The 12,544-nt window shown below is 36.7% G+C and overlaps 1 protein-coding gene across 1 annotated transcript in view; it reads left to right on the forward strand.

Moving 5' to 3' along the window:
* The window catches only part of LOC141400121 (uncharacterized), a 101,249-nt gene that overhangs the window by 72,096 nt on the left and 16,609 nt on the right, over window positions 1-12,544 (forward strand). Inside the window, exon 2 of the mRNA XM_073979565.1 lies at window positions 7,846-8,068. Within this exon, the coding sequence (XP_073835666.1) occupies window positions 7,846-8,068 (223 nt within the window). The remainder of the gene's footprint in view (window positions 1-7,845; window positions 8,069-12,544) is intronic.

The raw sequence follows: 12,544 nt of genomic DNA on the forward strand, positions 1-12,544 counted from the left end.
ATTTGGGTGGGAGGTACCCGACGGAGTGGACCGATTGAGTCCATATTAAAACCTGATCTAAGTCTGGTACACGCTCCACGATGGGCAAAGTATGGACCAAATCGGTTACACCCTTCAAGAGTTATCGTGCGTACAAATTTTCCGAACATTTTCGAATTTTTGTGGGGGAGGTACCGGAAGGAGTGGACCGATATAGCTCATCTTCGAACTTAAACTAAGTTTGGACAAAATATTACGAAAGCCAAAAATTGAACCGAATCGGTTCATCCCTTCGAGAGTTATCGTGCGCTCCAGCCAGACAGACAGACAGACAGACGGACGGACATTGCTCAATCGACTCCAAATTGTCTGAAACACATTTCGCCCAAACATACTTGGGGTCTAAAACCATTATTTCGATGAGGCACATTTTGCCCGTATGAAAGTGTATATACCCTTCATAGCCTAAAGGCTGAGGGTATAATAAATAAAAAATACTTTTTTGTCTCTCTTTAAGACAAAAACAACATTTTTAAACTGGCTATAAAAAGTCAAATAATAGGTTTATAACTAGTTAAAAACAATGCAGAGGCAAGTGTCCACTGAATAGCACATCCCCATGTTAAAACAGTTAGTTGGCGTAATGGAAAATAATCGAAAAATAACCACTTGTGGTTATTATACCCTATACCACAATGTGGAAAAGGGTATTATAAGTTTGTTTTGGTAAAAATTCATGTAACACCGCGAAATATTCGTCGGAGACCCCCAATGTGGTATACCAATCTTCATATCTCGGCGAGATAAAGCGATTTTGAGATGTGTGTCTGTCCGTCCCTCCGTCCGTCCGTCCGTCTGTCCATTATAAATTGTAAACACGCTCCAGGCCGCAATTATTGACCGATCGTCACGAAATTTTGTATTGAGGTCGGGTTCAGATCAGAATAGATCCCTATTCTTATTGGTGATGATCGTGAAATATTTAGCGGGTGAAATGGACGAAAAACATAATATTTATCCAATATTCTAGCGGCTCTGTAGGTCTCAATAATAGTCCGATCAACGCGTAATTTTAAATAAGGTAAGAGTATATCACAAAGGAGAAACTTGCAATTTGAGATGGCGATTGGATAATATTTAGAGGGTTAAATGGACCAAAACTTTTGTGTGAAAATTTTTAATATACAGCTAATATCTTAATTCCTGGAAGTGACATTCCGGACAAGTGGGATATACTTGAAAGTGGAACGCTTGACCTTTCAATTGATGCCAATTATGTTGATGTGCATGATCAGATAACAGAGTTACAGCCTAATATATCCCGTCATTTGTTTGTAGTGTAATAATAAACTCGCTAGAAGTCGCAATTATACATCAATAGTCACGAAATTTTGCACCGGGTAAGAGTATAGGTCGAAAAAGATGCCTAGAATTTTGAATGATGATCTGATATTCTTTAGCGGGTGAAATGGACCATTACTTTTGTATGAAAAATATAACAATTTTATTTTTGGTCGATATTTTAATTCCTTGAGGACATATATATTTTTCAAAGTAGCCTATATATGGAAAAAATACTGACCTTTCCTCTGATGTAAATTACAATAAAGTGTTTGCTCGATAACGGGCCTACTGCCTTATATATAATAGGTTCTGTGTAGAGAACCACATTTTTATCCCATGCTACATTTGGTATACCAAAATTCATATCTCGACGAGATAAAGCGATTTAGCGATGTGTGTCCGTCCATTAAAAATTGTAAACAAGCTTAAGGCCGCAATTATGGACCGATTGTAACGAATTTTTTAAGGGGCCAACGGGCCTGAATAGAAATGATTAGTTTTTGGTGATGATCGTGAAATATTCAAGGGATGAAATGGACCAAAAACAAAATTATAACCAATTTTGTAGCGTCTCTGTAGGTCAAAATAATAACCCGCAAAATTGTAAACAAAGTTTGAGTTTATGATGAAGAAGAAGCGTACAAACCAACGTGAAGATCAGATAATACTTAGCGGGTTAAATGGACTGAAACTTTTGTGTGAAATTGGTAAAAATTTCAATAACATAGCGGTTAGACAACGGAAGTAGTAGTACTACATAAGTGGGTTTCATAACATTTTATGTGAACTAAATTTTCTTTTCCTGCTACAAAAATGTCTTTGTCATGCTAGATAACTTTTTGGTTTTGGTCATAAGTATTATACATTACATCTCTGATATTTTTGATAATTCAATTTTCACAATCATTGAAAAGAAGTTCCGTGGAGAGCGATTGTCCAGGGATAGTGGTATAGGGTATCCCATGGTCGGCTCCGTCCGACTATAGACTTTTCTTACTTGTTTTTAAACTAGTTATAAACTATTTTGAAACAAATTTATTTTCCCGCAGGGTTGTTACTTGTTATGCAATGAGTAAGAAAGTAAGGCATTAAATCAGCATCCGGCAAAAAAGGGCACACATGCCCTTGATAACAACAGAACAACCACCACTCAGTTTTCGTTCAGAAGTCAATGAAGAAGGTTCTATTGTCGCTTGTTTCAATAATGTTTAATTTTAGCAATGCATTAACGCACACGCTGTTTGTGGAAAGAGAGATAGTCGTATATGTGAGACCGCAAACAATGCGTTTGTATTAGTGCCGATACCTGCAGTAAATCAGGGTCAGCCAAGCAAAAGTTCTGTTTGTGTGAGTTACATGCACGAGAGTTATTCTCCCTGTCTCTGCAACCACTGCCTGTTTATTTCTTGTTAGAAACGATCGGTGGTGAGAGTAAGATTGAAACTCACCACACGTGAGATTGTGTTTGTGCACACAGCAAGCGCCCGCGGGGTCCGTGGTGGCTGATCCCTGCGGGGAAAGAAATTAGTTTAAAAGTAGTTTAATAATAACCACAAGTGGTTATTTTCCATTACGCCAACTAACTATTTTAACATGGGGATGAGCTAGGCAGTGGACAATTGTCCATCTCTGCATTACTTGCCAACTATTTCGGTCTCGGGATTATTTGGAACAAAAAGAAAGATGAAAGAGAAAGATTTTTTGAACTATTTCTGTCTCGGAACTATTTGGAAGTATTAAACTTTATTAAAGAAATAGGTCATTTTGGGAAGAGGAGCTAGAATGATCGATCCGCTCCGAGAACTAAATTGCCCCACTCTAAACTTTGCTCCTACTTCTGATTTTGTCGCAAATAACTGTGGCTTGCGACGAAAAATGCTATCGATAGTCAGACCCAACATCTTGGTGTAGTTAGTGGTTAAAATGGACCAAATGCAGCGTGTTCTCAATACACATGCAGGGCATGTGTTGGTTGTCGTGCCATCATTCGTGCCCAAAATGAATTGATCGCCCGGATCTTAACTGGGCTAAAACCCCTCGTGTTTGCCGGCGTTCTTCTGTTGCGATGGGTGGGGGTTGGTTTTCGAGTATGGCATTCACACTGTACGGCTGTACTACCTGTGCCACTGCATAAGTGTGAATGCTATTTAACCCACTTAAAGCCACTGGTCGTTTAAACGCCAGCAAAAAATGTGCACAAAAATGCAGTTAAAAATCAGTTAGATACTTGTTTTATTGCGGGGTTTTTTGTATTTTATAATTGTTTGCTCATGTTTGTCATTTCCGTTCATAAATTGACATTTGACCTGCGTGGTTTTTCGCGGTTCGGTCACAAAAATAACTCTTTTCGTGAAGTGATTTTTTATTTTCTTACAATGGTTAAAAACACTTAAGTACAAGTTACATTTATACAACGCAGAGATTAGTTAGAAAAGATGTAAAAGTATTATTCTAAAAACATAAATTGTGAATACAAAGCAAGAATTATTCTGTATTACACTGCAAAGTTAGCTGTCCGTTTAAACGGGCAGTGGCAAAATCCACTTCCGTAAATTTGTATGGGAATTTGGGCGTACGATGGAAAATATTTTATAAAATGAAGAAGATAGAAAATGTCTTTAAAAATATAAAACAGTTGGCTTTATACGTACGACTAAAAATTAAGTTTACTTTATACATATTTGGAAAAAACTCCAATTTCCCATACAAATTTACAGTAGTGGATTTTGCCACTGTCCGTTTTAACGGACACCCGATTCCGGAAAAACTATAAGTTTTAAGAAAAAAAGTTATTTATTAAAAAATACATAAAAATTAAAATAAAACTGAATTCAATAAAAAAATTTTAAATTTTCCAAAAAAAATCTGGCGCTAAGTGGGTTAATGCTGCCTGTTGTTGATAAGAGGTTCTCGTTTATATCTTTGGACCTCTCTCTCCAAATCATGAACATGTCTCGAGACGTGCCTAGACGGGGGAAGCCTGTCCACTAAATCGAGGCAGGGATGCTCGCGGCGATAACACTGCATCGATAAAATCTTGTTGTGCAAATGTACCGGTAAAATCGTCGTATCCGCATGAAGATTGTCCACTGGTGTCAGGCCTCAGGACGGCATTCTGGCAGGTTAGAAAATTTTTTCCCTGTGTAGCGCTATCATTAAACGGTGGATATTTTAATTTAACTGCACTAAGCCAGCTATGTAGATATTAAACCTATCAAATATGACATCGACGACAGGACCCGACGCCAGGATCGTAAAATCATCAGAATTTCAGAAATTAACAGTTCCGGAGATGTCAACCCGCCTCGGGAACTCCCTGTTTCACTCTAGGGGTCTTGGACTTCTTATTTCTGAATTCTACAAACTGACCTTCACACATATACATGGTTAGGTTAGGTTAGGTTTGGGGATGTGTAGTCAATATATATGTATATTGACTACGCCACTCGGAGACCTTTCGGTCCATTGTGATCATCCATAAAGAAAAAGGAGGTTCAGAATTACCTGAAAAGAGAAGAGAAAAGAGAGAAGAATAAAGAAAAAAGGGGGTGTGGTTTGGAGAATAATAATCAAAGAATTAATTATAAGAAATAATGAAGATGTAATAAAGACAGAGAGGGTGGTTTTTGGCGATGGTGGAAAAAACTGTCAGAGAAGTAGTTACGCTTATGGGTCGCGCCGTCCCAGCCACAACAGATTTTTAATGATGTTGTTTATGATTGTTGGTTCCATGTTTGAGTAGAAGGTTAAGCTTGGAGGAAAGCGTACTCCTGTTAGTCTATACCGCTTTTGAGTTAACATCGGGCAACGACATAGAATATGCTCGATCCTCTCCGTTTCCTCCTCATCTTCACAGAGCCTGCAATAGTCCACTCCATCATCCTGCCATTTGCCGATAAAAGCTCGGATGTAGCAATGGCCGGTAATGACTCCCGTCAATACCCTGATTTCTGATTTACTCAGACTTAAAAGCGAAGTTGTTCTCTTTGTTGAAAGATTCGGCCAAATGGCCCTTGACACGTTGCACCTTGGTTCATTATGCCATAGTTCCTTGGCCTGTTCTTCAAAGAACGTCTCCACCTTCCGAAAACCTGACATATGGGTGGTTTAATAGAAACAGTGATAGCTTGACTTGTTGATTGAGATCCGTGTCTTGCCAATTCATCTGCCTTCTCGTTTCCCACAATGTCACAGTGACCCGGTACCCAGCAGAGTCGGACACACATATACATAGTTACTTGAGTATCCAACGTCTCTAACACGGCGTGTCTCGGATGACGTCTGCAACATCATACATACATACATACATATTCCCCACAACATCGCCGAAGGGGAATTGAGTCTTCTCTCATATCAATTAGTTGTCCGACAATTCATATTGGCTCACCACTTGTTAAGATCCAGACGATGCGACCACCTCAATTCGTATTGGGCCCGAATTCATGCCCAGCACATGCCCGGCATGTGGATTTGGACCACACGACACGCTGCATTTGTTTAGCTGGCAAACTAACCCTACCCACCTGTCTCCTGATTCTTTATGGATGCAACCAGTTCCATTTGCAGAATTTTTGAGTCTGGATACAGAGGAAACAGAACCTGATAACTGAAATAATACACGATTGAACAACTTGCTTTGTTACAAAAACAACATAACTCCTATCGCAGTAGTACTGGAGGCGTCTTGGAAGTTCACCCATTTCCTACATCCATTATACATAGTATATGAGATAAGGCAAAATGAACTGATCCACGGACAAGGGTATTTATCTAAAGAGGTCGGAGCAGGCATTGCGGGATCTATTGCCACCGTTGGATAAATGTATCTCCGAATCAATCCGGTGCATAGAACCCGACGCACAGTGTCACGACCGTGGCCAAAAATGGTAAAAACTAAATACTTCGGTGAACAAATTTATTGATGGGGAGTGATAGAAAACATATTTATTAAGAAGAATCTGAATTTTGGTAATGATACGTGAAGTAGTTTTTGCTATATGAGGATTTAAATCCGACAATTTTAGTTAATACGTATTTTTGTTTTTTTTTTTTCTAAAATTAATAAATTATATTATGCGTTAATATTTAAAATTTAAAAGTAATGGTCGCTGCAAAAATGGTTGCTAAGTTCTCTTGGGATGTTTTAAACTTGCCTACACTTTTGTTTGCATGTAAATATTAATCATATGGTGTTTACATTTACCCAAACATGTATTACTAGGTTTTTTAATTTCCTGAAGCAAATTTTAAATTGAGTGGAGTGGGAAAAAAATTGTATAAAAGTGTATATCGATATTTTTTGTTGTATGAGTAGTAAAAAGTGAGTACTTTAAATATATAAAGGTCCCAGCTGCAGAGGTTTGCAGACGAATGTGTCATTTCTCTTTTTCAGCGACCACCTCACTGAGAGGATACCCCCTTTTTTAACAAATTCGATTTTTTACAAAAAATGTACCGCTTTTTTGACCACTAATCGGCCAAAAATTTTTTTTAAAGGAAATTTCTCATATACAGAGTCAAGAGTTTGATATATTATATGCTCACAAACAATTTGAAGACTAAACACCAAATTTCAGTCATTTCGGCTGGATATTAAGGTCACAACACTCAAAATATCGAAAGTGAGGAGGCACGGTTCTATGGGGCTATAGGAAGACGAGGGCCTATACCGACATATTGCTGGTGGAAGGTTATAAGTCCCCCAACGGAGACTTAATACCAATTTTCAGCCATTTCGGTGTGATAATCAGGCTAAAACCTCCAAAATACCGAAAATCGGGAGGTACCGTCCTGTGGGGGCTATATGAAGGCGTGGACCTATGCAGACAAATTTCAAGGTGAAGGTATAATGCGCCCTACGAAGACTAAATACCAAATTTCAGCAATTTCGGTGTAATAATAAGGCTAAAATTTTCCAAATACCGATAATCGGGAGGTACCGTTGTATGGGAGCTATATCAAAACGTGGACCTAAGCCCACAACTCTCTGTTGGATTGTTTGATACCTCTGCCGAAGACTAACCACAACATTTGAATACTTTCGGTTGGTAATTGTGTCTAAAACATTCAAAATACCGAGAATCGGGAGGTACGGTTCAATGGGGGCTATATCAAAACGTGGACCGACCAACCCAATTTTTTGTCCTGAAGATTGTAAGTCAATAATAGGTACGTGTACCAAAATTGATACACCTACGACAACACAGTTAATATGAACTCGCGACATTGTGCGACGCCGTGGGTGCTTTAATTGTGGTAGTTAATTTAGATTTGATTCTTTTTTAACGAATTGGATGGTGCATAGCCGAGATTAAGAAGCTATACAAAAAGTCGTAGTTAATCAATATATAACGGGTTTGGAAATAATTTTCATTCCAAACCAAAACAAATAAAAAAGAGTATTTAATAAAAAATAAATCTTCTTAAAATATTAAACTCACACATACATACCTAGGAACAATGTTTAACATTACTTTTCTTCTTATTAACATATTTTGCTTCTCATCTTCCTCTCGTTTACAGGTGCCAAAGATGATGATGGCAACAGCATTAAGAGTAATGACAATCTTATGGGCTTAAGTAAAAAACAACGCAAGGCACGCACCGCATTCACCGATCATCAATTGCAGACATTGGAAAAGTCATTCGAACGTCAGAAATATTTGAGTGTCCAGGATCGTATGGAATTGGCTAATAAATTGGAATTGAGCGATTGTCAGGTTAAGACATGGTATCAAAATCGAAGGTAAGCAATGTGATGGTGTCAAACTGCAGAGGGGGAGACAAGGTGGGGTTTATTGATTGTTACGATGATTATTTGCATTTTTATTGGCAAAAAAAGATTTAAAGTGGTTTAAATTGCGTTTGCTTTTCGAAATGTTTGTGTCAACGATATTAACACTTCATCTTTTTTTGCTTAAATGCAATCAATGCAGTTGTCATGGAGTTATTTTTTGTTTGGTTTGTGTTGGTCGTCTGTTCCAAGATGTTTCTTAATGAACGATGACAATTTAGTTATTAAGTCTTTTTAGTATTCGAAGATCGTTAAATTTCACTTTAGTTGACGTTATAAGATTCAGATGTGGTTAGTGTGGTTGATTGGTAGTGAAGCCGAAAAATTAATAATGTTTTGTTTATAATCATTTCAATGAATTTTATGCACTTTTAACGGGTTTGCAATAGTCCAAGAAATGATGTCCAACTTTTATGCAAATTTTGTGCTAATTTTTTTGGAAACCAATAAAGTAGTTTTTGACTTCATTAAGTTGAATGGCTCTAAGTAGCACACTTTTTTTTGGCCAATTAGTTATTCGTTTTCAAAACCGTAAGAAAAGGAACAAAGTGGGGCGTGGTATATGATACCATACATACATGGATATATCATGTTGAGTGCATAAAATACCTCCAATCAGCCTAAATATATACATATAGGAGTTATATGCAATCTCAACTGATTTCCATATAATTTGGCTAATTTATTTCTGGACCCATTTCCGTCACACATTCCGAATTTCATCGAAATTGGACATAAATAGCGCGCAGCCGAAAATATACGTGGGAACTATATCAAAGGATCACAAACGACTCTAACGGGTAAAACTACAAATAACAAGTAAAAACATTAAGTTCGACCGGGCCGAATTTTGTATACCCTCTACCATAAAATGTTCCGAACTAAAATTTTATAATTATGTTTCTTTCCAGTCCATAATTTTAAGTGGATAAATTTTGTGACCACTGGGAATCTCAAATGTCAAAGTGCAGGTAGTTCGGTCAAAAAACGTAGCAAAAATGCTGAAACTAACGCAAATGGGAAGGTACCGTTATATGGGGCCTATACAAAAACATGGACCTATATTGAACGTTTTTCGTGGAGAGTTGTTGTGACCACTGGAAACCTCAAATGTCAAATTACAGATATTTGGTCAATGAATGCAACTAAAATTCTAAAAATACCGAAAATCGGGAGGTATAGTTATATGGAGTCTGGACCTATAGTGACAAATTTTTATGCGGAAATGTAGTGACCACTGGGAACCTCAAATGATAAATTACAAATATTTCGGTCACCAAAAAATTCTAAAAATACCGAATATCAAGAGGTTTCGCTATATGGGGCCTATAGTAAAACATAGACCGATACTTTTTTGTGGAGAAGTGTTGTGAATACTGGCAACCTCTAATGTCAGAGTACAAGTAGTTCGGTCAGTAAATATAGATAAAATTCTGAAAATACCGCAAATCGGAAGGTATCGTTATTTGGGGCCTATACAAAAACATGGATCTATGTATATTGACAATATTTTGAAGAAGTGTTTTGAGCACTGGGAACATGGAATGTCAAATTACAGATAGTTCGGTCAACAAAAATTTCTCAAAATACCGAAAATCGGGTGATACCGTTATGTGGGGGCTATACCAAATCATGAACCTTAATTGTTGTGGAGAAGTGTAGTGACCACTGGGAACATCAAATGTCAAATTACAGATAGTTCGGTCAACAACAAATTCTCAAAATACCGGAAATCGGGAGGTACCGTTATATGGGGGCTATATCAAAACATGGTCCTATATTGACAATTTTTGGTGGAGTAGGTTTGTGACCATTGGAAACCTCGAATGCCAAATTACAGGTAGTTCGGTCCAAAAATGAAGCTAAAATCCTCAAAAATACCGAATATCGGAAGGTACCGTTGTATGGGGACTATACAAAAACATGGATCTATGTTGACAATTTTTGGTACGATCTATGTTGACAAATAATGTGGATGCTAGAGTGTTTAAAACATACGAAGAGACGGACGGATATGCCTATATCGACTCAGAATGTTATCCTGATCAAGATTATTTATATGTACTTTATTCTGTCAAAAACCAGCTTGACCCAAAATATTATCATGTTAGCGTTCAAACGCAAACTCATAACTTCTGAAGACTGCACTAAAAACTCTTGTCAGTGGAAAATCACACTGCATTTGAAAAATGCACGACCACGGGTTTTTCTATAGCGGAATTACCCGGTTACACCTCAGTGTACGAATGTTTTTATTTGTATCGTTTGTTTTGGTCCTGACGGGACAGAGGAAAACTCAGGACCAATATAGATGTGTTCAGTTTGTCACATCCGCATTCACCACACTCAAACTTTGGTGATATGCAAGAGTGTCTGGAAGTATCCCTGACGTAGACCCACATAAAGTAGGGACTTGTCCCCCAAAAAAATTAACCGTTGTATTAGAGGCCGTGCCAAACATTTCACAATGATCCGAAACCACAGCTCCGATTTGCACGATTTTATTCGCAAATGAAAAAGAAGAGTACCAGTTTTACACCAATCCGTCTGCGATGGGTTCTTCGATGCCGGAATGCCTGCTCCAGATTCGTTTGGTTCATGCCGAGATGGAGGAAAACCCAGGACCAATGTGGATGTGCTCGGTTTGTCACAGTCACATCTACCGCTGTAGAAAAAGGTTAGTGTTTTTTTTCTTTTATTTGTGGTGAACTGCTAGGACCTGCCTAACAAGTTTTGCCGGCGCTTCAAAACGCCACTGGCAAGGAAAAGGTTGTGTATTTACCGGCACTCAGAAGTGCCAAGGTAATAATATTTTTTTAGCACTTAATAGTGCTGTAAGTGAACAAAGACTTTTTACTTTTAAGCCAATAAGTCGGCTTGTTAAAAATGACTGACTTTATTTAGAAACTCATCATCAATTTATATAAAATATAACGGTATTTCTTATATTTTCTTTTACATATCTATCCTTAAAAATAAGCAACAATAATAATAATAAAGTCCTAAACAGTGAAGTACTAAACAGCTGCTAAGTACTAAACAGGTGTTAAGTACTTATCATCGTTTAATATCGATAACACCACACCCTCACCCTTTAAAAGAATAATTTTTATATTTATAAAAATTATTAAGTATTTATAGATTTGATTTGTTATATTTATAAAAAAAAGCATACATATAATAAAAATTTTCATAAATTTACATTTCATATAAAATTACATATTTTTGATTACAATGTACATTACACCATACTCCATTTCTTAAGTAAATTATTGTGATACAATTTGCCATCGATAGATATTAAAGAATTGACTCCATTTCTTTCCACGACTTTATAAGGCCCTTGATATGGCGCTTGGTACTTTTTTCTATTAATGATCCTCAATAGTACAAGGTCACCTTTTTCTATGTTAAGAGGATTAAACTTGTTTTGCTGACTAAATCTTTTTATTTTCGATTTTTCTAAAAAATCTTTAGCTTTAAGTAGAGAAAATTTTAATCTTTTCTTTAATTCGGCGACGTAATCGTCAACATTATAAAATGGTCTAATATTATCAATTTTTTTATTGGGCAATGAAGGAAGTTTTCCGAATATCAGTTCATAGGGAGAATAGCCTGTATCTACATGTGGCGTTGTATTGTAGGCAAATGCGAAATATGGTATCCAAACGTGCCATTCGTCGTCTTTGCAATAGCTTAAGATAAATTCGTTCAAAACTCTATGGTTCCGTTCTATTGAGCCTAAGGATTCGTGATGATACGGTGTACTAAATGTTTGTTTAATTTTGAGAAAATTACATATCTCACTCATTAAATGATTTGTAAATTCTGTACCCTTGTCCGATTTTAGTTTTTTGAATGTGCCATAAGTTAATATGAAATTCTCTACCAACGTTTTTGCAACTGTTTTTGCATCTTTCGTTTCCATTGGGAAGGCGACTATATATTTTGTCAAATCACATTGTAGTGTGAGGATATATCGATAATTATTGGACATTCGGAGGGGACCTACTGTGTCTATGGATATGGTTTCAAAACTTGAATTTGGTGTGTCAGTTATTGTAAATTTTTCTTTAGTGTGTTTCGTTTGTTTGTTATGTCTACATTCAGGGCAATTTGTAACGTATTGTTTTGTCATTTTGGTCATATTTTTCCATATGTACCTTTGTTTTAATTTTAGAATAGTTTTTCTAACTCCAAGGTGCCCTCCATGTATAGAGTTGTGGTATTCATATATTAATTTTAATTGCATATTTTTGTCCGTTATTCTTTTTGGATCGGTATATAGGATAATGTGAAGTTTTTCTTTTATTTGTAATTGTATGGCATTAAATTTTCTTTTGAAGTGTTCAATATTTATAACTTCAAATATTTTATCGCTTCTATGTAATGCTATTGTAGTTGTTCCCGATCTGAACATTGTAATAG

This window comes from Musca autumnalis, unplaced genomic scaffold, assembly GCF_047663935.1.
Source record: "Musca autumnalis isolate F117 unplaced genomic scaffold, ASM4766393v1 scaffold_3, whole genome shotgun sequence".
In the NCBI taxonomy this organism is placed as follows: Eukaryota; Metazoa; Arthropoda; class Insecta; order Diptera; family Muscidae; genus Musca; species Musca autumnalis.